At 39.7% G+C, this 23,701-nt stretch overlaps 1 protein-coding gene and 1 long non-coding RNA gene across 3 annotated transcripts in view; one reads left to right on the top strand and one right to left on the bottom strand.

Annotated features, from left to right (window-relative positions):
- Positions 1–3,115, top strand: part of LOC114627885 — a 5,208-nt gene extending 2,093 nt beyond the window's left edge. Inside the window, exons 2-3 of the long non-coding RNA XR_003712413.1 lie at positions 1,806–1,942; positions 3,055–3,115. This is a non-coding gene — a long non-coding RNA (uncharacterized LOC114627885). The remainder of the gene's footprint in view (positions 1–1,805; positions 1,943–3,054) is intronic.
- Positions 3,116–6,502: 3,387 nt separating this feature from the next.
- Positions 6,503–23,701, bottom strand: part of Phka1 (phosphorylase kinase regulatory subunit alpha 1) — a 98,360-nt gene continuing 81,161 nt past the window's right edge. Inside the window, exons 27-34 of one of the 2 annotated variants that reach the window (XM_028775792.1) lie at positions 21,932–22,047; positions 21,604–21,642; positions 21,446–21,484; positions 19,374–19,424; positions 13,629–13,799; positions 10,047–10,100; positions 9,320–9,520; positions 6,503–8,753 (exon numbers count right to left, since the gene is read on the bottom strand). In XM_028775792.1, coding sequence (XP_028631625.1) covers positions 8,580–8,753; positions 9,320–9,520; positions 10,047–10,100; positions 13,629–13,799; positions 19,374–19,424; positions 21,446–21,484; positions 21,604–21,642; positions 21,932–22,047 — 845 coding nt within the window. In that variant the 3' untranslated portion in view covers positions 6,503–8,579. The remainder of the gene's footprint in view (positions 8,754–9,319; positions 9,521–10,046; positions 10,101–13,628; positions 13,800–19,373; positions 19,425–21,445; positions 21,485–21,603; positions 21,643–21,931; positions 22,048–23,701) is intronic. The other variant, XM_028775794.1, reaches the window with a different exon arrangement.

The raw sequence follows: 23,701 nt of genomic DNA, 5'->3' as shown, positions 1-23,701 counted from the left end.
TCTCTCTCTCTCTCTCTCTCTCTCTCTCTCTCTCTCTCTCTCTCTCTCTCTCTCTCTCTGTGTGTGTGTGTGATGCATTTGTTCTCCAGTTAGAATGGAACGAGTTATGCTTTATTTGTATTTGTCTATAGAACTAGCTCAAAGTGTTGTAATCATTCAATTACTCAAGAACTTCTATCAGCTAAGTGTACACTTTAGCTTTGGATTCAAAGATACACTGTGTTCTTAGGGAATCTGCATTATAATAGATAAAATAAGGCTACTGCATTAGAAACCATATTAATAACAGAACCAGATAATGAATGGGGGTGCTTACCTTACTTAATAAGCATTAAGTACTTAACAGTAAATAGTTAAGTAGGATTCTTACTAGCATTTGAGAATATCTTATGAGATGTACAATACTGTGCTTGGTGAGGATGAGAGGGCCTGCTGACTGGAAGGAGGAGCAGCTTAGATAAAAAAAAAAATACAAAGAACTGTGACAGGTAAGATTGTTCAGCAGGTCAAGGTACTTGCTGCTAAGCTTGATGACCTGAATTCAATTTCTGGATGCCACATAGTAGAAAGTGAAAAATACCTTTTGCAAGTTGTCCTCTGACCTCCATATACTTGCACCATTACATAGGAGCACCTGGCACACACAATAACAACATAGAAACAATTTCAATACAAAGAAGAAAGCTGGACTTGGTGCAGGTGCCAGCAATCCAAGTATTCAAGAAGCAGAGGCAGAAGAATCACAAGTTTGAGGCCAGCCTAGGCCAGCCAGGGCTACTAGTCCCTGTCCCCCACATCAAAATAAATAAATCCATGAATAATAGCAAAAAACCCCCCATGTACTATATTTTAGTGGAACAGGAAAGATCATGAAAGGCTTCAGTACTAGGCTAATGAAAACATACTTCATTCTTTTCTAAATCGGAGAGGCGTTTTTTGTAGTGGTGGGAATGAAATCCGGGCCTGTGTCTGCCAGGCAAGTGAACTAGACCCAAATTCCTTATAATCTTCAGAAAAATATTCTAGAGCAGCAGTGTGTATGAAAATTAGCGACTTGAAAGACTGGAGCAGTGGATGCCACAAAAGTCTAGATATGCAGTGATCAGTGATTCAAAGTAGGCTGCCAGGATGGGAAGAGAAAGGAAACAGCAGAGCACAGGGGAAGCTCAATAAGGCCTCCTTGCTACTTGGAGAGTGCAGAGAGTGAAGGAGATGAAAGAGCACTGTTGGCATCCTTGGAAAGTTTAAAATCTGGGTGAAGAGAAGGCTACCAGGTCCAGTATAAGAAAGTTGGGTTCAGAGACAGACTGTGTGCTTAATCTTTGCAGCACCAAAAAGAAACAAGGCCGTGTGGAGGAAGAACTTAGAGGGTAGTGTAGGGAGAATTTTGCTTTCTTTAAAAACCCAATTGGTAAGTGAATTTTCTTGTTTTAATCCCAGGTGGGTGATATGGGGCTGCTTCCAATTGTCCACAGCTGCTACCTATGATTGTCTTGTGCTCTAGGAGGGACACACACACACACACACACACACACACTCGCACAGACACACATGCACACACTTTTCCATACTAAAAAATAATAAAGATGAAGTTATAAGTAGTTAAGATATCCAGGGTAGTATGGGTGAAATAGGTGGCTATAGCTTATAACTTCTGGATATAATGTTCATGTTTTCAAAACGAAACGTCTAATTTCCCCCATCCAAGTCCTTTCTAGCCTTTTCTCCATTTTTACACTTGTCCCTCTTGGACAAGCCAGAAACCTAAGGGCTTTCTGCGTCCCTTTCTGTTCTTTCACCTGCAGATCCAACCCATCAGCAATTTCCATCAGACCCATCGCCATTCCTCAGACAAGCCTTAAATGCACTCGCTTCTCCCCCTTCACACAGCTGCTACCCCGGACTGGCTACCATCAACTCGGGTTTGAACTCCCTTAAATAGGTATCTGGCCTTTCCTTCTAATTGTTGGTGTGTGTGTGTGTGTGTGTGTGTGCACACACGCGCGCACGCCATTATCTCTTGTCAGGAGCCATCTGGGATTGGCTAAAGGAATGCAGGTGACTTTCCTGGTGATGATCCATTATGTTTGGATGGCTGCAGTGGGTAAATTCTGAATTGCAGGACCTTCAGAAAAATTTCATCTCAGGATTGATTCTTATTGTTGATATGTGTTTCCTGTCATTATAATATATTCTAATGATTCTTGGGCATTAGCCCACCCTATTGGACGGATTTTCTGCAGATCAATGAAAATGTACTCTCGTGTAGGAATGCTATGTAGACAAATTGATGATTTCGTAATTCTTAATAATGGTTTTATAGAATTCCTAAATTTATACAAGTAATTTTGAGCCCTCATTAGTATGAAAGCTCCAATTAGAGTTCTGTAAGCCTTCATGTGTCATAGGCTAACTGCACAGGAAAGAAAGCAGGCTGCTTCTTACTGACAAGGATGAGGCTCTTTCATTCAGCAATAAAAAGGAAAAAGGTTTTTTTTCTTTCACCAGTAGAGAGATGAGGCTTTTTTCTTTTAGCAATAATGAGGACAAAGTTTTTTCTTACTTAGGGTTTTTTTTTCTCCTTACTTTCAACAATAGAAAGCTAGAAGCTTTTTCTTTCTCTGAGTAGTAAAGGTTGGAGTTTATTTTTCATCCAGAATGAGTAAGATCTTTCTGTGTTGGCACTTAATAATTTCTGTGTTGGAACTTGCTCATGGGGACTTTTGCTCCATCCATTAAAAAAAAAAACCATACATATACATGTACATGGCACACACTACCATCTCTGGTCTCAACTTTCTTAAATATCTATCTGGTTTTTATTTCTACTCTTTGTTGGGTGTGCCTATGTGCAGGATTGTTGGGTAGCTGTTTTTTTCAATATTCAAACACACCCCTCCTGCAGGGAAGTTCCTTAAGACAGGAAATAACTTAAAATAGCTCATGATAAGAAAGAATCTAAACAACTTAAAATAGCTCAGGAAGTCCCTGAAACTGACCAGATTCCTTAGGCCCTCTCTCTCCTAAGAGTAAACACTGCTGATTCCCTCTCAGACAAAGTTTCTTGGAAGAAGCAGAGACCAGCCAAACTGCCTGGAAGAATCAAAAGACCAGCTGAGCCACCTGGAAAGGACACTCTCCAACTTGTTGAGCTGCCTATAAGCTGTACAGTGTGCTCCAGATTTTCAGGCTTTGTGAGCTGTCACCCATGCTGGCATGGGCTTTGGTGATGCAGCTTTCTTTGAGTCATTGCTGCTCCTGTAAATAACTTCAATAAAACTCAGTGGTACACAAAGTTTGACTTTGGTGGTATCTGTACTTTTTGTTGTGGGTTCCCTATCTGCCATGAGTAGACTGTTTATTGTATCTTCCCAGGAAAAGTCAGTCACACAACAAGGGTGCATGTGTGTTTCTGTAAGTATAACTTCTCAGGTGCCATTCACCTTGTTTTTTGAGACATGGTATCTTACTGGCCTGGAACTTGCTGAGTAGGCCACTCTGGTTGGCTAGCAAGCCCCAAGGATCCGCATCCACATCCCCAGCAGTGGATTTATATGTGTGTCGCCATGCCCAGCTTTTAAAATGTGGGTTCTGGGCCTGAATTTAAGCACAACAAGTACTTTACCAACTGAGCTATCTTCCCAGACCTCTCCTGTCCTCTACTGCCCTGCAATCCATTATCTTTGCAGCACCAGAGTGGATTTATTTTTTAAAAAATGGGACTGGGGAGATAGCTCAGTCAGTAAAGTGTTTGCTGGACAATCATGATGACCTGATTTAGATCCTGAGCACCCACATAAAAGCCAGTTGCTCGACATCTCAGTGCTAGGGATGCAGAAATAGGCAGATCTCCTTGAGTGCAGGTTTGATGAGAAACTGCATCTCTAAAAGTAGGTGGAAAGTGATTGAAGCAGACACCCGTTGCCAACCTCTGGCTTCCACACATGTACACGAGTGCCAACACCTACCTCCAGAGGAGGGTAAGGAAAGGAGGGAAGGGGAGGGGAGAGAGTCTGTTTACACAAACTGGATGTAAATTAAGACCTGTTTTGTGAGGATCTTCGGGTTGGAAGAAAAATAATTTTTGAGATTCCTATGTGTGGATATTAGGAGGAGGGGAGGAGGTAGGTAGTGTCTCCAGAAAAGAGACAAAAGAGACACACTGAGTTATAAAAAAGATCAGAGGAGCAGAGTTTTTATAAGGGTTACCATACAATATATATCTCAAAAACAGCCAAAGATCCTTTACCAGTAAGAAACTTTATGCTGGGACAAACAAGCAGTGGGAGAGGTGATGGCCCTAAACAATTACTTGAGTAGCTTTCTCTTACCATTGCCAAAGGTAATGTTGGAACCTGCAAAGTCAGAATGGACAGGACAGTTTCTTTGGTGGGTCTCCCTTTGCTGGCAGAGGCAGGAAAAGGAAAAAGGAATATATAAAGATAGCATTTTACCATTGGCTGCCTTTACTCAGTTCACAGCCTTTCCATTTCAGCATTCTGAGCCTTGTCTTCCCATCATCTCCTAACATATCTTCCTTGAAGAATGAAATAGTTATGAATGAGAACTCTAAAGTCGGTATAGGAGTTCAAATCCCAGAACAGCAACTTGCTAGCTAATTTACCTTGGGCAATTTGCTTCAGCCATCACTGCTTATGTTCCCTCACCTATAGTAAGATGGGGGTATCAGCACTACTTACCTCAGATGTTGACTGCAAAGGCAAGATGATGTATGCATTTGGCAAGAATGAACATAGTATTTATTTTTAAAGACTTAAATCTGTAGGAGGAGCTAAGGTGGGAGAAGTTAGGAGAGGAAGAGGAGGAGTAATAAGAGGAAAAAGAGGAGGAGCTAGGAGAGAGACAGAGAGGAGATGGAGGCAGATGGGTCACATGTCTGTAGCAGTAGTTGGTATATCTAGGTTGGGTATTGGGTTACACTTCTGATTGTATGGGTATCGTGTTACTGATCATTACCAAATATATAAGCCTTTGATTAATCTTTAAGGATTAGAGTCTCATCTTTCTACTGGGCCCATGTGGATGGCGGGATGGTCTAGGCAATGCCCAGCCTTGCAGAGACAGCGTGGGAGATTGAGCCATCTCCCATGCTGACATCTTGTGGGTGGCAGGGCTGGTGTTTCCAGTTGGCCATTTCTAGCTGCAGCATGCACGTGGCCTCTGGCCGAGAAACATGGCGGCTGGGCTAGGCAGAGCCGCTGCAGCTTAGATAGTCGGCTTGATCGCCAGAGGCCTATTTTAAATAATTACTACAACATATGTCAAACATCTTTAATATGTGTGCAAAGTTTTACCTGTTCTCTAAATCCCATTCACTGATGTCAAATACTTCTAGTGCTTTGAGAACAGGTTTTTGGCTTTGAGGTACAGCCTTAAAAGAAATCAGACTCCTACAAGATACAAGGTAATTATATTATCCACCCTAGAATACTTGTGATATTAAAAATGAAGCCAGGAAAAGAAGCATAAATAAGGACTCTACTGACCAAACAAAGATCAGCAGTTACTTCAATTGAACAAAAATAAAGACTAAGGGGCAGGGAGATGGCTTGGTGAGTCAAGTGCTTGCTATGCAGGCATGAGGACCCATAGAAGAAACTGGGTGTGGTGCTGGGGACCCAGACAGAAGGATCCTTGAGGTTCACTGACCAGTTAGTGTAGTCTAACTGGTATGTCCCAGATCCCCATAAAGGAATCTACTACAAAGTGGGGGAAGGTGCTTCTGAGGAATGATACCCCAGGTTGAGTCTTGGCCTCCACATGCGTGTGCACCAGCATGATACACAAGCAGCTGACGTATATGAAAACACACACACACACACACATATATGATTCTGTAAACTATGGCTAAGGGTTACAACTTTTGCCATACCAGTTGGGTCAAGTTCCTAGATTGTAGTAAAAGTAAATTATCTAGGTAGGGCATGTAGACAGACTGTTCATCTTTGCTTGATAAGTACCTTTTGTTATAGAAATGGCTAGTGAGATTTGGGTTTTACTTTGTTTTTTCTAAGATAGAGTTTCTCTGTGTAGTCCTGGCTATCTTGGAACTCACTCTGTAGCCCAGGCTGGCCTATAACTCACAGAGAGCCACGTGCTTCTGCCTCCTGAGTGCTAGGATTAAAGGCGTGTGCTCCGACCACCAAGCTCAAGCCAGTGAGTATTTTAAACAATATGTGAAATATTGAGAATACTTAGAACAAACGAGTTATTTTCTAGTAGTTTAGAAACAGCACTTATATAGAGCTGAAACAGAGTAAACACCCATCTTATATTTTAGTGGACAGTCTGTCTAAAGATAGCACTAAACCTGTGGGGTCTACATATGGTATGTGATAATGTACAGTATATAAGTGTTAGTCTTATTTGACCCGGTTAATGAGCTTTGAGTATACTGTATAACAAAACATTTTGTGAAATAATCATGAATTAGATTCAGTCACAAACCAGAAAAGCTTTTGTGCAGTAATGCTAGACATAGTCAAGTTTTACTCTTTATTCTAATTTTAAGACATTATGTGTTTTAAAAAAGTTCCAGCATGTTTTTTCATGTTAACAGTCTTAAAATGAACAAAATGCCAGTAATAGTTTCTGAAAAGTTACTTTAAAAATTAAATACCACTGTCTGAGCATTATATCCACAGGCAAATCAGTAACTCCAGAGAAATGTAGTCATCAATGTTAATTCAAAAACCAAAGGTTCAGGAAGAAGTGGTAGCTCCCACTCACAGTGCTTGGTGTGCTTCCTGTGACCAGGATGCACTTACAGGCCATGAAAAGACAAACCGGTACAGAACAGGTTGTACGTTCTCCTCAAAAGTGACCAGAAAGCCATGACTCAGAATGTTCTTTCCTGTTGTTGTGAGAGGGGAGAGGTGGCCCGGCAGCCTTCTGCTCCCATCACCTGAGGGCAAGCACACATCACTTAGCTGGGGTGCTCAGAAGACTCGTCCTGACTCTGTGACTGTTTTGAGCTCTCTGCCCCATCATACCCATTAGTGTTCTGGGAGAAAACCCTTACAATTTTGAGGGCAAGGGGGAGTTGAGTAGGAAATTCTCTGGGTAGAAACAAGAAAAATAGGGAGAAACCTCTATTGAGCCAGGATACCTACACAGCGAAGCAGAAAATAGGCCAGAAGGGCTATTTCCACTACCCTTCAAGTGTCAGCCTGAGGCCAGCCATTCCACTCTCTCACATAGGCACAGTATGCTTTCAAAGGTTTTTGCAACAAAGTCTCATACCCACGCTGTCCTGAAACTTGCTATGTATCCCAGGCTGGCTTTGAATTCATGATCCTCCTGCCTCAGCTTCTCAAGTACTTAGATTAGCAGCGAGTATGACCAGGCCTTGGTTTGCAATATTATTTACATTCTTTTTCAGTTCATCCATGCAGAGACAGAGAGACACATCAAAAATACTTACAAATTATTTAACCACTTACAAGCACACACAGATATGTATAACATTTGGCCACAGTTACCAAGATTAAAGGATATAAGTACTAGAATTAAAAAGTAAAAACAAATGTAATAAAACAAGTGAAGAATGAATGTGGAGGGAGTTAAGGGTATCTGGATGTGCTGGGGACTGATTGGTGAGATGGAAAACCAAGGTCCAGGAAAGGGGTGTTCAGTAGTGCAGCCACAGACTGGACTGGTGGGTTTCTCTTTGCTTAAGATAGGCTTCAGTTACCCTATGTGTTGTGTGTGGCTACACTCTAGAGGCAAGGATTTGGTGTCCAAAGCTGTCCACAAGCAACTTACCTCCTGCTGATGGTCTCTTGGCTCCCTGTGTGTAAAGCACTACATGTAAACTTCTCCCCTTTCCCTTTCTCTCTGGGATTAGGCTCCTGGCTCCATTTCTCTGAGTTATTCCAACTGTTAACACAGACATCCTTAAACTTCCATGTGAGCTTACATTTTTTTAATATTTCACCAAAAAGACGGTAGGCATTGTGGGCAGATACAGAAAGAACAATGAAAGGCAATGTTTCTACAAAAACCACTATTTCACCACTCAGAGCAAAGCAGCCTTTGAGTGAAGAAGGAAGCCATGATCTGGTACTGGCTTTTCCTAAGTAAAGGCACTTAGAGTAGACAGTTCCAATTTACAGCAGCATAAAATTCACCTTAGCATCTACTCTCTTGAAATGATGGCCCAATCAATACTCACCACTCATATACACACATAAAAACTAACAAATAAGAAAACCAACTTACAGGAATAAGTTATTAATACCTGCTCCCCAGTAGGAGTTTAAAACACTAAGCCAGTAACAGCTCTACAGAATAAAAACACATGCAGACTTTTATGAACCATAAAAGAAGTAGGGATAGTGATTGCAGGCCCCGTTGAACCTTCACTCTGGAGGCAAGTCTCCAGATAAAGGTTCTTTCTTCAAAAGTAGTGAGATTATCAGCCAAATTCTCTCTTCTTGGGAGGGATGGGGCAGGAAGGGGACACGGGGGAGTTATCAGGCAGTAACATGTCAGTTCCATGCATAATCAAGCAGACGGGCTAGATACTGAAGTCGTCGAGCAGCCAGAACCCACAGCCATCACTGCATGGCACAGAGGCTGTGTGGTAGGAACTCCTGCACATAGGTGGCAGCTGCCTTGGAGAGGTAGGTCATGGTGCCAAATCTGCCACTGGGTGCACTGTCATACAGAAGAGTACAGATGCCAGATGCAGGATCCTTTGCCAACATGATATCATCTGCGCCGAGGGTTTTCTATTTGGTTTAAAAGGGTGGGAAAACACAGTGAAAGGGAAAAGTTACTGATCCTACTAAGTCAGACTCTAATTACTATACCTCTGAGCTCCCTCCCTTCACCAGTGCTTCGGCTGTCTAACCAGAAGGGGACATGAAGGGTTATGAAGGATGGATATGAATTTCTATACATAGCACTTGTCACTAGACTCCCTACATTATTTTAATTACTATTTAGAATTTTCTATTAAAAAGCACTTTGAAATTAAAATATCAATTACAAATTGATTAAATGAGTCACATTTGCCAATAACAGAGAATGTTATTAGCACTTGGAGATAACCCTAGTGAGACTACATTGGGACCCCTACCTTGTCTTATATTCCTTCGTATTTTGTTTGGATACCTCTGTCTTCTCTCACAGTGGCTAAGAGAAGGAAACATCTGTTGTAGGGTTTGGGTCTCCTGTAGCTAAAGATGTTCTTAAATTCACTAAATAGCTGAGCCTGTCCTTGCTCTCCCAATCCTCCTGCCTCCAAACTCCTAGATGCAGTGACTGCAGGTGTATTCTACATCAGGGAACCTACCTGTTCTTGAAGGAACAAGTCGTTGGCAATATGAACTATTTTTTCCACAGCAATGATGCTCCCAATGCTATGAATTTCAATATCTGCCAGCATTGTGAGAACAAGGATGGCTTCAACCAGAAGTTGCCGGTACTCTGGCTGAGGTACCCGATTCAGGACAGACTCCACATGGACAGAGAATTTAATCTCGCCTGGGGTCATCTGTGACCAAAAAAGAAAAAAAAAATCACTTTCTAAGATCCCATCACCCAAGAACATGAATCCTTTTCTTTGAAAAGCAGTAAAAAGCCTTGTAACTACAATATGGCTTCAGCCCCTTTAATGAAATGGTATAAATTGGTTTAATCAATTTGGAAGGCAAACTGGTAATGCATAATAAAAGTCATAAAAGTGTAAATGTGCTCTAACCTAAAATCTTATTTCTGGGACTCTGCTCGAAGAAAATAATCCAGAGAAGACAAGACTCAGGCTTGCACGGCAAGCAGTTTGCTGAGTGAGCCAGTTCTCCAGCACCATATTATTACTGTGTGATATTCTCATTCCATCTTTACCTCCTTCATGCATTTCACAGTCAGCTGATTTATAAAACGGTAGGTCTGTTACTGTTAAAACTAATTGATATGTTTAGTTTCTATAATATCAATTCAATCAATATCAATCCAATAACTGATAACTGAACATTTTCAGATGGTAACCTTTCACGTAAATAGAAAAGACAGACTCTTACCTCCCTAGTGGTTGAAGAGGGAAGAACAAAACCTTCCACAGAAAGCCCATGACACTGCGAAAAGAAAAACATGTTATTACCAGAAATGAGCTAACAACTGGGAGGCCAGAAGGAGAGACCTCATATTTCTAAGTGTGCTTCAAAGGCTGGCAAGATGGCTTGACAGGTAAAAGGTGCTTGCCAACACTCATGCAAGCCCAATAACATGACTTTACTCCCATAATCCCAAGTAAAGGAGGAAATGGTGAGCATACTTTACAAAGTTGTTCTCTAACCTCCACATGTATGCTCTGGCATGTGTCCCCCACCATCATGTGTATACACACACACACACACACACAATTTTTTTAAGAAATTAAATAGACTTAGGCTACAAAAATGACTCACACTGTACATTACTGTACATGAACCATTCCCACTTGTTCTAGTTGAGTCCTTCATTGTTGGGCACTGCTGATTAAGGTCAAAGTCTACCACTGTTCTGACAGCCTTCTGAGCTTAGCAAAAAAAGCCCTTTACCAGCAGGGCTTCTCTTTCTCTGACCTTGTCTGGGGAATCCAAAATCCCTATACCCTCTACCTGTCACTGCAGGGCTGGGGTCCTGTGACCTACCTACTCTGGACTTCACTTCACCCTTTCCTGTCACGTGTATACTGGAGTCTGGACACACCAAAGGAAGATGTAGACTGCAGAACATGGTTCTGTTCCATCCTTCCCCATTTGGTGTCCCTGGACACCACATAGGAAGAAGTGGGAAAACACATACCACACTTTATCAATATTCTTATCCTGTCCTATTTTCCTATCATCTTTTAACATTTTAGATATATTATTTGTTGTTTAATACTTATTGCAAGTAATATAAGTTCCCCAAGGACAGAATTGTTGGCTATTTTGTCTTTTGTAATGGGAATAACCAGAAGACAGCCTGGTGCATAGTAGACACTCAATAAATGCTATTATCATTGTCATTATTTGACACTGTGGCTGAGGATGCTCTTGGACACTGGAAATTCTGTCTTCATCTCCTCAGTGCTTTCAAGTACAGGTGTGGAACCTCATACCTGGATCAACAGAGTAATTCTTTGCCTTTCTCTAGCATATCAACTCAACTACTAACAAGCAGTGGAAATTAATCACTTTTTTAAGACTATATAGAAGCCAAAACACTATATAAAACAATTACATATGACCAACAGGTTTACTGACTCAGTTGGACAGTTACATGCTATATTCCAGATTCTAAGTAATCTCTGTAAATTCAATTACCAGCTTAGAAAAATGTAAAAAATTATTGTTAATTTCATGTCTGGAAAGGCATGGGTTTAACCTCTTTAAGATACCAAGTCTAGGTTTTGATTCTGTCAAAAAATACCCATTCTTCCCTGGCAGACTTAAATAGTCCTTTGTTTTTATTCCTACAGCCTTGTAGTAAACATCCTTTAAAACATGTATTTGTGTGTGGTGGGAGTCAGGGCAGGCACAAGTCAACAAACATGTGCAAGTCAGAGGGCAACTTGCAGGAATCAGTTCTTGTTTTCCATCATGTGGGTCCTTGGATGGAACTCAGATGGTTAATCATGGTGGCAAGAATCATTTTGCCTGCCTTGTGATTAGGTATCGTTATTACAAATCATTTTGGCCTTCTAGAACAGTTGTTTTGAAAGAAGGTAGTCACTAGATTCAACCCCTTGATGACAAAGAACAGATGTTCTTCTGTGGGTGGAGCACCTAAGTCCATGTCTATTACAGTGAATTGTGGTAATCTATGAGTAACTGGAGAGAGACAATATATACTGCTCTCTGTCACGTTATAATAGTTAGCTGTAACAAAGCAGACTCCAAGTAATCTATAAAATGAAGATCCTTAGAGCAAAGACTCTGAGGAATCAACTTCTGCTATTTCTATTGTTACCTGGAAGATCACTGTGCTGACATCATAACCTACATCAAGGTTATGGTGCCATTAGTGAACTATTTCTCATGTCCTTCTTAAGGGAAATGAAGCAAAAGTAGACTGTAAATGAAACCTATGCAATGGAGATGTAGCTCAGTTGGTACAGTGCTTGCCTCACACGCACGAAGCCTTTGGCTCACTTCCCAGAGCAGCATAACTAACTGCGTGTGGTAGTACACACCTGTAATCCTGGCAGCCAGGAGGCAAAGGCAGAAGGATCAGCAAAGTCATCCTTGGTTACAGTAAGGCCAGCCTGAGATACATGAGCGCTATCTCAGGAGAAAGAAAAAAAATGACTGTATTTGCATAAATAAGACCAGTCAATGAGCATAATGGTCTTCCTGGCCCTCTATAAAAACTAGCATCACCATAATGGTGGGATATACCGTTACATGTCTTTTGTAAAATAAGCTTTAGAAATAAGAACAAATACTAATCATACTAAGAGTTTTATCTAGGCTGGGTGTGGTGGTGCATGCCAGTAATCTTAGCATACCAAGAGTCTGAGGTGGGAGGATCTTGAATTGGAGGCCAGCCTAGACAAACCCTGTCTTAAAACAATTCAGAGCTGGAGAGATGGCTCAAAGGTTAAGAGCAGATACTAGTTGTAATGGTTTCTATATGCTTGGCCCAGGGAATGGCACTATTAGAAGGTGTGGCCTTGTTGGAGTAGGTGTCTCACTGTGGATATGGGCTTTAAGACCATCTTCTTAGCTGCCTGGAAGCCAGTATTCTGCTAGCAGCCTTCAGATGAAGATGTAGAACTCTCAGTTCCTCCGGAACTATGCCTGCCTGGATGCTGCCATGTTCCTTCCTTGATGATAATGGACTGAACCTCTGAACCTGTAAGCCAGCCCCAATTAAATGTTGTCCCTATAAGAGTTGCCTTGGTCATGGTGTCTGTTCACAACAGTGTAACCCTAACTAAGACAGTAGTCTTGCAGAAGACCCCATCCACATGATGGGTCACAACTAACTACCTGTAACTCCAATTCTAGGAGATCTGATGCCATCTTCTGACTTCTGCTGGAACATCATGAACATAAGTATACTCAGGCACACATACAAATAAAATAAATACACCCCCCAAAAAAACCCCATAAAAACAAAAAAAAAAAAGCAAACCATCATCATCAACAACAAGAACATCATTGTAGCTTTCCATTTGTTCAGTGGTATTCATATAAGAAAGCATGTAAGTAAGAGCTGCCTCTGCAAACTTCCCACATACGTCATTTGTTATATGGTAGTGACATATAAATATGAATAGCTCAGAGCTACAAATAATATCCCCACTCTTATAATTCCAACAAAGTAAGTGAGCTACTTAGCAGCACATTATTGACTGGCACCAAGTGTGTTACAATATCCACAATGTTCAACTATAGCCCAAAGCAGAGAGGTTACAATTCTTAAAATCTTCTTTAGAAACAATACATTGTAACGATAAGGAAAATAGACTAAATTATTAATGTCAATAAATCAAATGCTTTGTGTTTTTCTCTATACTTTATCTGAGCATTTCATCTCCATATAATTACAATCATGTTATGATTATGTCACATTAGCTAGACAGATTCAGAATTTCAAGAGGGGAATAAAGAATAACATTGTGTTATACTCACTTTCTGCAAAATTTTCCATACTTTCTGATAAAATCCAATTGGTACTCTATTTAGTGCTCCATCCAGTCTTCTCCTGCGTTGCCATTGGCCTTGACGACTATCTTTAGATGTCTGTTGATCACACACCGTAGGAAAGGAGCCACTACTTGCAGCAATACAGGCTGCAGGGGACTTGGGAGAAGAACAAATGTAAATCAAAAGTAACCTCTTATACTCTGATCAAGTATCAGAACATTGTTATGTTTTAATTTCAAAGCCTAAAAATTATAACCAATGTATAACACAGTGAACTGTAAATACTCTATAGAAGGAGAAAGCACACACTAAATGAAAGAGCTACTGAAGTGACATGATTGTAGAGCCAGTCAGCCTCTGTACAGCCTGCACTGTTGTAACTCTGTATAGTCACTGATGTGCCGGGTGGGGGGGATAAACCAAGGGGACCTCCACCCTCTTTTCTTGCCAGGAAAGGGGTGTTGGGGGAGGGATGGTGTGAGGGGAAACCAGGAGGGGGATAATGATAGGGGTGTAAAGTGAACAAATAAGTAAATTAATGAAAAATTTATTTTATTCTTTGAGATTATAGTATAATTACTCCATTTCCCCCTTTCCTCCCTCCAAGCCCTCCCATATATCCTTCCAGGCCTCTTTTCCATTAATTGTTGCCACATACATATGGATCGCTTAGTCCATACAAGGATACTTGTATGAATGTTCTCAAGGCTGACCATTTGGTATTGGAGAACTAACTGGTGTATTGCTCCCTGGGGAAATCATTGTATAAAGCGCTCTGATGATTCAGAATAACAACCATAAAACACCAACAACACAGGACACTCCAACGGTCTGCTTATCTGGCTTTATCCGTTTAATGCCTAGCTGCTCTCTGGTTTTGTCACTTTCATGACTTAACACAAGCCTCTGTATGTTACTTTATTATTGCTGAGATAAAACAACATGACTACTCCAACTTACAAAAGAAACAGTTTAGTTGGGCTTATAAATACACCCTCAGAACTATCATTAATGATAGAGCAGGGTACACATATTTTTAAAAGATGAGATCTGTTTAAATTGTAGAAGCCAACAGTCTGAAAACAAAACTAAGAAAATGATCGGGTCCTTTTTAAAACAGTATTGAAAAATATAGGTCCAGGCTTGGTGGTGCATACCTTTAATCACAGTACTTGGGAGGCAGAGACAGGTGGATCTCTGTGAGTTTGAGGCCAAAACCCAGTCTACATAGTGACTTTAAGGACAGGCAGGGCTACTCGCAGAGATCTTGTCTTTTTTTTTTTTAAAGAAACATAAAACAAAACTGTATGAATAAATATAACAAAGGTATAAAACATGTCTGAGAACTGTAAGATATACTAAACTAAACTACTTAAACGAATGGAAGGAAATCCATGGGTCAGAAGACATTGGTAAGATGGTAATTTTGAGCTATAGATTGAACACAGCCTTTATCAAAGTCCCAGTTGAATTCTTGGCAAAAAATTAACAAGTTGATCTTAAAATTCATGTGAAAATTTAAGGGACCTATGTTATCTAATACAATCTTTAAAATGGAAGAAGAAAGTATGAAGGCACATATGGTTCAATTTCATAACACATTGTACAAAGCTATAGTAATTATGACTATGCCATACTGACATAGGATTGACCCATGCAGATCAATAGCACAGAATTCAGAAATAAATCACATTTTGTTTAATTAATCTTCAATAAAAGTTTCAAGAGAATAAAATGGGAGAAAAGATAGTCTTTTAGACAAATGGTGCTGAACAACCGGATATCTACATGCCAGAGAATGAAGTAGTCCCCTAACATCATGCACAAAAGTGAGAGTCCCAATGGATTGTTGGCACAAACAAAGAAAAGGAAAAGAAAAAGGGCCCCAAACCAAATAAAAGAAACACAAAAAGGGAAATCAAAACAAGCAAAAGACCAATAGGATAAAAACAAAATAAAACAAAAAGCCCACACCCAAACTAAAGAAAACAGTCTCCCCCACACACAATAAAACAAACAAACAAACAAACCTCCAAAAAAAACCCCATAGGTTGATTTTGTGTTGGCAAGGGGCCTGCCCTGGAGAGTGGTTAAAAAAATAAAGTCAACACAGTAGACCAGAACAGAAGACAAGTATGTGTTTTTGAAAAGTCATTTTTACAGACTTGGCACTTCATCTGGAGTCAGGAAATGTGACCGTTCGGATGGATATTGCCATTCCCCAAACTAATTACTATTCCTAAATTACTTGTAACAACACTGCAGTTTATTTAGAACACCTGCTTTTCTCCTGGGAGTCTAGAGTTTGGGGATATGCCAGACAGAGGCTGTCTGTATGAGTAGCTCCAAAGACTCTGGGTACTGTGCTGTATGTAATTAGCTATTTCGGTTGGCAGCACTTTGCCTGCTGTAACTATTCATTGGAGGAGTTTTAGTGCATCCTATAGATCGCTCTGTTGGGGGGAGTACTCTAGAATCTTGTGTGGTTTTCTACAGCTTTTGCCCAGTATACCCTTTTCTTTTGCTGATTTTGTTGTTAAGTGTTTTGACGTATGACTATGTGATTAATCCTGTGACTCCTCTACTAAATTGCTGAAGCTGTGGGTAGTCTTAGGGAGTTTCCCCTCCCGATATAATCATAGCTTCAAATGTAAGAGCTAAAACAATCTTAATAAAGCCCTTAGAAGAAAAAAACAGCATTAAATTTTTGTGGTGGTGATTTAGGTAAAGCCTTCTTAGATAGAAACAATGTAAGAAAAAATAGAAAAACTGACCTCTGTTAAAACAGAAGAATTTTGTTCTTCAAAGAACATCAGTAAGAAAGAAAAGGAAATCCACATAAAGAGGAAATAATATGCTAGTCACATATTCTATAAGGATGTTGTAGTTAGAATATATAAAGAATCCTTGTAACCCCCAAATATAAACCACAATTAAAAATGGATAAAGAATCAGGGAAATGCTAATTAAGCTACTTTGAAATTCCAACTCGCTGGCTGGCTGGCTGTGTACATGTAAATGTAAGTGTGGGGATAGGTCATGGCACTCTAAAGGAGACCATGAGAGGAACCGGGGTTGCTGAGGAAGGAGAGGAAGGGAGACAGCATGAAAGTGGAAAAGAGGCTACAGGCTTCAGAAGGGTAAAAGGGGGGAGGGAGATGGACAAGGGAGGCGAAGAGAATAAGGAACAAACGCAAAAGATGTTTGAAAATGTCACAATGAAACATAACCTTTGTAAGCTAATTAAAATAACAGGCAGATGATTCAAATTATACATTCCTCCAAACATAAGCAAATGGCCAGATCAATGTCATTTGGCGCAGAGCTATGAAAAAATGAGACCCCACTAGGATGGCCAACAACAAAAGAAAGACAAGTATAAGCAGTAGGGAGGGGTGAGGAAATTCGAATGCTTATACAATGCATCAGGAATGTGAAGAGGTTCAGCTCTGTAGAAATCTAATAGTCCCTCAAAATGCTAAACCTGTGCATTGGTTAAGACTGTAAACTTGATGGGCTTTAGAATCATCGTTGAAACGAAATGATGAGCATATCTGGGAGGGATTTTCTAGATTAAATTCATCAAGATAGCAAGACTCATCCCAGCCATGGGTGAAAACCATTCCATGGTTAGGGCCCTGGACCATAGGAAAAGAGAAAAGCAAAACTGGAGAGGACATGAAGTGGAGAGGTACATGTATTGGCTGTGGCTGGGAAGAGTGGAAGGGAGTGTTGGGGATAGCCATAATCAAGATACATTGCTTATATGTATGCAATTATAAAAAAATAAAATTGTTAAACTCTAGTTTTAAAAGGAGCAAGGGAGGTGAGCAGCACTCATCCGTTTCCTAACTGCAGGTTCAATGTGACCAGACGCTTCATGACCCTGTTGCCATGTTTTCCCTCACATGGCAGACTGTGCCCTCAAACTGTGAGCCAAAATAAACCTGTTAATTTTTCATAAGTTGCTTTTGTTAGGCATTTTTTCACAGCAATGAGAAAAGTAATTAATGTAGCTCTTGTAAAAATAGATCTGAGAGAATGAAAATCCATACTGTTCTGGCTAGTTTGATGCCAACCTGATGGAAGGTAGAGTCATTTGGGAAGCGGAACTTTCAAATACAAAAATGTTTTCATAAGATTAGGCTGGATCAAAGTCTGTAGTGCATTTTCTTAGTGATTGATATAGGAAGGCATAGCCCTTTGTGTGTGGTACCATCCCTGGGCAGGTGGTCCTAGACTCTATAAAAAGCCAGGTTGAGCAAAGCCAGCAAGCAGAACTCTTTCCTGGTCTCTACATCAGCTTCTGCCTCCAGATTCCTGCCCTGTTTGAATTCTTGCCCTGACTTCCCTCAAGGATGTCTGTGATATAAGATAAAATAATCCTTTTCAAGTTGTTTTTGGTGTTTTAATTACAGCAATAAACACCCTAAAACACATACCTATGTAAAAATCTGTAAAGGTTTATAGTGACATTTTGGATAAACTCATTTAGATGCCTATCAACTGATGAACAGATACAGAGAACTGTGTTATAACAATACTATGGGTATCACTGTGCTCTAGCAATGTGTATGATGGTATGAAAACTCTGAAGAATTAAGCTAAATAATGGAGGAAATTCATTGATTGTAATGATTATTTGACAGATTAGATTCAGAAATAAATACAAAATAAAGGATGATAGAAATATTTTCTAAGAAAATATTTTCTGTTGTTTTAATTTCCTAAATCACTACTGATCTCATCATTAACAAGGAAATCACCAACTCCTCGTAATCTGATACTTCAAGTTAGCCCCAAAAATATTACTTCTAATAGCTCTCTTCTTCAATTTGTGAGAAATGAAATCATAACTTGTTATGATTTAAATAAAAATATGATTAAAGTGTATCTTACATATAAGAAAATGTCATAGCCAAACTCATTATATCATAGCTTAATACGTTCTAATGAAGTAGAAAAAAACAAAAGAAATTTAATTAGAAGAGAATCTTCCTAAATTGTGAGCTTCATTGTGTCATTTCCATTTGTTCAATGCTGTATTTCCTGTGCATGACATAAAGCTGGCATTTAGTTCATTTACTAACTGAATTACTTCTCAGGGGACCAGCTACAACAGAGTAATTCTGAAATCTAAGTGCCTCAGAATTTCCTAAAGAGCATATTAGAACAGACTGCTGGAGCTTAGCCCCTGTCTTTCTGATTCAGCATCGCTAGGATACAGAGCAAAACCCAGACTTTCAAATAAATTCCATACTGATGTTCATGCTGTCTAGTCCGCTGTCAGATGCACAGTGATGCTCACCTGCAACAGTTCGAGGAATGAATATATACATAACAAGTGCTTATTAAATTTTTTTTCATCTAGAAATCATAAAGTGATGGAACTCCCTTTCCTAGCTTATTAGGAAAGAAACAGACATCTCCCTTTTATAGGAACTTCTTTTATAGTCATGTTAGGCCTGGATCAATGTATTTATTTAGGTTTTTAGCTTAGATTTATTTTATGTGTGTGAATGGACAGCCTGAAAGTTACAGATGGTTGTGAACCTGGGTGCTGGGAATGGAATGCAGGTCTTCTACAAGTGTAACAAGTGTTCTTAACCACTGATCATCTCTCTAGCTCCCAATTTGTTTTTGTATATAGTCAAATACTATGTTATGATCTACATAACAATATATCAAAGCACTTGTGAATGAAACATGAGATAACATAAAATGAGTTACCAGAAAGGACGGTGACATCAAATCTATACCTGAGTGATGACCACCACTAGTCTATAAAAGAAATTGAGAAAATAAAATTTTTTAAAGAGGTGAGATAAGACAACCATTATTTGTGTTTCAAAAAGCTATTAGTAGTAGTATACTACAGAGCATTTAAGTAATTAGCCAGCATGTTATCATTAAAAGCCCATGAAATATGATTACTCTAAATGCCATGGTAAAGAGTAAAATAAATTAAAACTACCATTAAATATCTTTGCCTAGAAATTAGAGTACTAGTAAGTGGCAGAAAACAATGCAAAATACTAGACAGGCAGGTAAGGATGGAAAGCGATGTTATAAAATACAAAAGTAATGACAATGTAGTCTCCCTATCCTCTAAATTATGGTCCTAACCCTTTGGGCTCCTTTGAAGACCTATAGGTACTGAATATGTAGGAGAAAAACCTCAAGTAGCTGAAAAGGTAAGTTTTAATCTAGCTGGCAAAAAGGACTTCAAGTTCCAATAATATAAAAAAAAATGTAAGTAATACCAGGTGTCTATTAAAAACTATAATGTGAGCTGAGTGTGATGGTACAAACATTTAATCCCAGAAGTCTACAGGCAGAGGCAGGCAGGTTTCTGTGAGTTTAAGGCCTGAATGAGCTACATATTGAGTTCCAAGATAGACAGGCTACATAGAGAGACTTTGTTGCAACAAAACAAAACAAACTCCAAAACTATAATGCACTTAGCCTGTCACCATCGACCAAAACAAGGTTGTTAACCAATCACACTAATGAACAATTATTTAGCACTGAAGTTGTCCTTTACACTTCCAAACAGGAAAATGTTCAGATAAAAATATTACCTGGCAAGAACTGTAGCATGTGGCTTCTTTCTTTTAAAATATATTTGGTATTTTATTTTATTTGGATTTTATGTGTATGTGTGCGTTTTCCCTACATGTCGATCTATGGATCACATGTGTATAGTGTCTGTGGAGGCCAGAAGACGGTGCCAAGTTCCCTGGGTCTGGAGTAACAGATGTTGTGAGCCATTGTGTGGGTGCTGGAAATCAAACCCAGGTTCTCTGGATGAGCAGCCACTGCTCTTAACCACTGAGCCATCTCTCCAGCCACATCTTCTTATTCTAGTCTTCCCCTTACATAAAATACAGATGCTAAGGGATATTTAAGGAAGGTTAACTTCCTTCAAAAGTAGGCTTCAAGCACTGGCTAAATTCTCCTAAATTGTTTCAGAGCCTCCCTTTTAAAGAAACAAAATCTTCATTTTACCTCTTCTCTCCATGATGCTTTATAATTCTACTTTGAAAGTAGGAGGGGTTTTAAGCCTTTCTTATGAAGTGTTATTAATAACTATACAAACGATCTCTACAAGTATAGTCTTTAGGTCATAGACCCTAGGTGAGAGCTTACTACTATCATTCTCCTACATAGAATTAGCACACACTGGTAGCACTAAGTGGACTCAATGGGTTTGACAAAAAGAGTCCATGAAGTGTGAGGAAAGTGGAAGCGGGTATGGAGAAGGTGGAGGGGACTGACTGGGGATTAGATTTGATCGAAGTGTATTATATGCATGTGTGGAATTCTCAAACAAGAAAAAAGAAGTGCTACTAGCAGAGCTTACACTAGCACTTCTCAATGTAGAGTTCCTAAAATCAATATACGTATATGTATGTACACCATGTGTGTAGCTGGTGCCCATGGAGCCAGAAGAGGACATCTGATCCAGGGTTCTTTGCAAGAGCAGCCTCTGCTCTTAAGTTCTGAGCTATCTCTACAGCTAGCTATTCTTAAAAGCAGCCAGTCTGTCTACTTTCATAAAGAAAATCTATTATAAGTTGCACATTAATTGTAATAAGGAAACTCAGGAGATCAGTTTCTTGCTACCTATTGTCAGATACCTTCCTCCTAAAATTAAGTCATTTGATCTACAAAAGGGAATGCCGTCTACAAACAGTTGCTACGATGGAGATTCCATGGTGTGTCATTACTTATAGACCGCTTGTGAGATAGTGCATGCTATGGCTAGTTAAAGTCTGTTTTAAAAGTCTTCCTTGTTTTACCTGACTCTCCGTTGAGACAGACAGCCTACGAAATTCCACCTGAAAAACAAATGGTTCAAGTTACACTCAGGACAGGAAACTAAGGAAATGAGCACAACAAAGTCTGCTTCTAAAAGAGTTAGGAAAGCCAGTCAACATTAAAAGATGTCTCGGTTCACCTGACTCTCCGTTGAGACAGACAGCCTACGAAATTCCACCTGAAAAACAAATGGTTCAAGTTACACTCAGGACAGGAAACTAAGGAAATGAGCACAACAAAGTCTCATTTAAAAATCATGTTTTGGTTTTGATTTTGATTTTGTTTCTGGGCAGTATCTCCAGTATCCCTAACCAGCTTCCATCTTGCTTTGTAGCTGAGGCTGGTCTTGACCTCTTGATGTCCAACTGCTATTCCCTGTGTGTGGGGTAATAGGCATGCACCATCATGTCCAGCTAAGAATGTTATTAATGATGACGATGTCTGTATTTTTTCAGGTTATATCTTACCTGTTTTATCTCACTTTTTAACTGCATGATTCCAGTTCGTTCTGTTTTTGTTGCTCCAACAGCACCGATCTCATGGATGGAAATAGCAGGACTCACGTTTGAATCAGTGGGACGAACTGTATAGAGTAAGATAGCAAAGCAAAACGAACAATTAGTCTCATTTTCTCTACCATTGCATCCTTCTTTTGCTTTTAACTTAATTAAAAAAAAAAAAAACCTAATATAACCTTGCTGTTTTAAGTGTGGTTCTTGGACCAGAAGCATCAGTACCACAGAAGATATTGACAGCAGAATCTTGGGTCCCATATCAGGCTAATTCAGAATCTGCATTTTAGAAATACCTCCAGTTTGAGGAGTATTATTTTCTAACTTTAAAATATATGATGACGATGACAAAGATGACAACGATGATGATAATGATGTTTTTTGAGACAGGATTTCACTGTGTAGCCCTGGCTGTCCCAAAACTCGTTTTTCCTTTGTAGACAAGGCTGGCTGGCCTCAAACTCAGAAATCCGCCTTCCCCTGTCTCCCGAGTGCAGAGATTAAAGGCCTGTGCCACCATCACCTGGATATTTTTATTATTTTTATTTGTATGCTGTGTGTATGTACATGCACATGCACATGTGCAGACAGACACAAATGTATGCCACATGTGTGCAGAAGAGGGATTCCATGGAGCTGGAGTTACAGGCAGTTGTGAGCTCATCTATATAGGTGATGGGAACTGAACTTGGAGCCTCTGGATGAACAGTAAGTACTTTTAACTGCCGTGCTGTCTATCCAGCTCCTGTTTTCTGTTTTGTGGGAGTGGAGGGGTCCTTAGGGAATGAAGTCCTGAGTGAGTTTGTGCTGTTGACACTGGCATGGCCATGCCAAGGACTCCAATGCCTCAGCCCCATGGGAGTGAGTGGCAAAGCCTTCCCCAGGTGAGGTTCAGGAGGCTAGCAAAGCCTTCCTTGGGAGTCTGAGTGTGGATATTGATATTGTGTGCAGAAAATGTCTACCTTAGTTGTCTTCCCCTGATGCTTATGGCCTTAAGGTTGCTCCTATGGAGATTAGCTAACCCAGCCTCCTTGTTCAGATGCATGCAATCCCCACCTCCCGGTTCAACCGTATATGATAAACATGATGGGATGTAGGGATGCTGTGGTTTCTTCATCAGAGCACAATCTACCAATTTCAGCTTTTCTGTATGTCTGTACATGCTTGTCTTTTCTTCATTCCCTCACTACCCCAGTCAGATCGCTCTCCTTGGAGGCCATGCAGGGACACAACAGACTTAAATAATACAAAACAAAAATAAAACCAAACAGCCCTCCACTTGTAAAAAGTATGACCCAAGATTAGTAATTGAACATATGAGATAATCTTTTTTTTTCACTTCTTAGGTTTTTGTTCTGCTTCTTTAGGTATACAGCATAAATAATGTTGAAAAAACCCAGAGTGCATGCTGGTTTGATTGACACATGCTGTATGCATGTACTAAAATAATGCTTATAATCTCAGTGATATATGAAATTAACACCTGCTAATTAAAATGTAAAAGTGCACACAAAGATTAGCTTGTGATACTCTAGAGATACTATAATTTAAAGTTGAAAGGACATAGTAGATACGTTGCAACTATCAACATACACATACCCATAGCATTTTCAGTTCTACGGAATTACTGACAATTTGAGTACAATAAAGATTCAGATTGTGAGTTTTTAGTTGTCTCAGGAAAATGAAAGGTAATTTGCTATATGTTAAAAAGGAAACATGAGG

This window comes from Grammomys surdaster, unplaced genomic scaffold, assembly GCF_004785775.1.
Source record: "Grammomys surdaster isolate TR1022 unplaced genomic scaffold, NIH_TR_1.0 260, whole genome shotgun sequence".
Classification (NCBI taxonomy): Eukaryota; Metazoa; Chordata; class Mammalia; order Rodentia; family Muridae; genus Grammomys; species Grammomys surdaster.
This window is presented reverse-complemented; position numbering and strand designations above follow the sequence as displayed.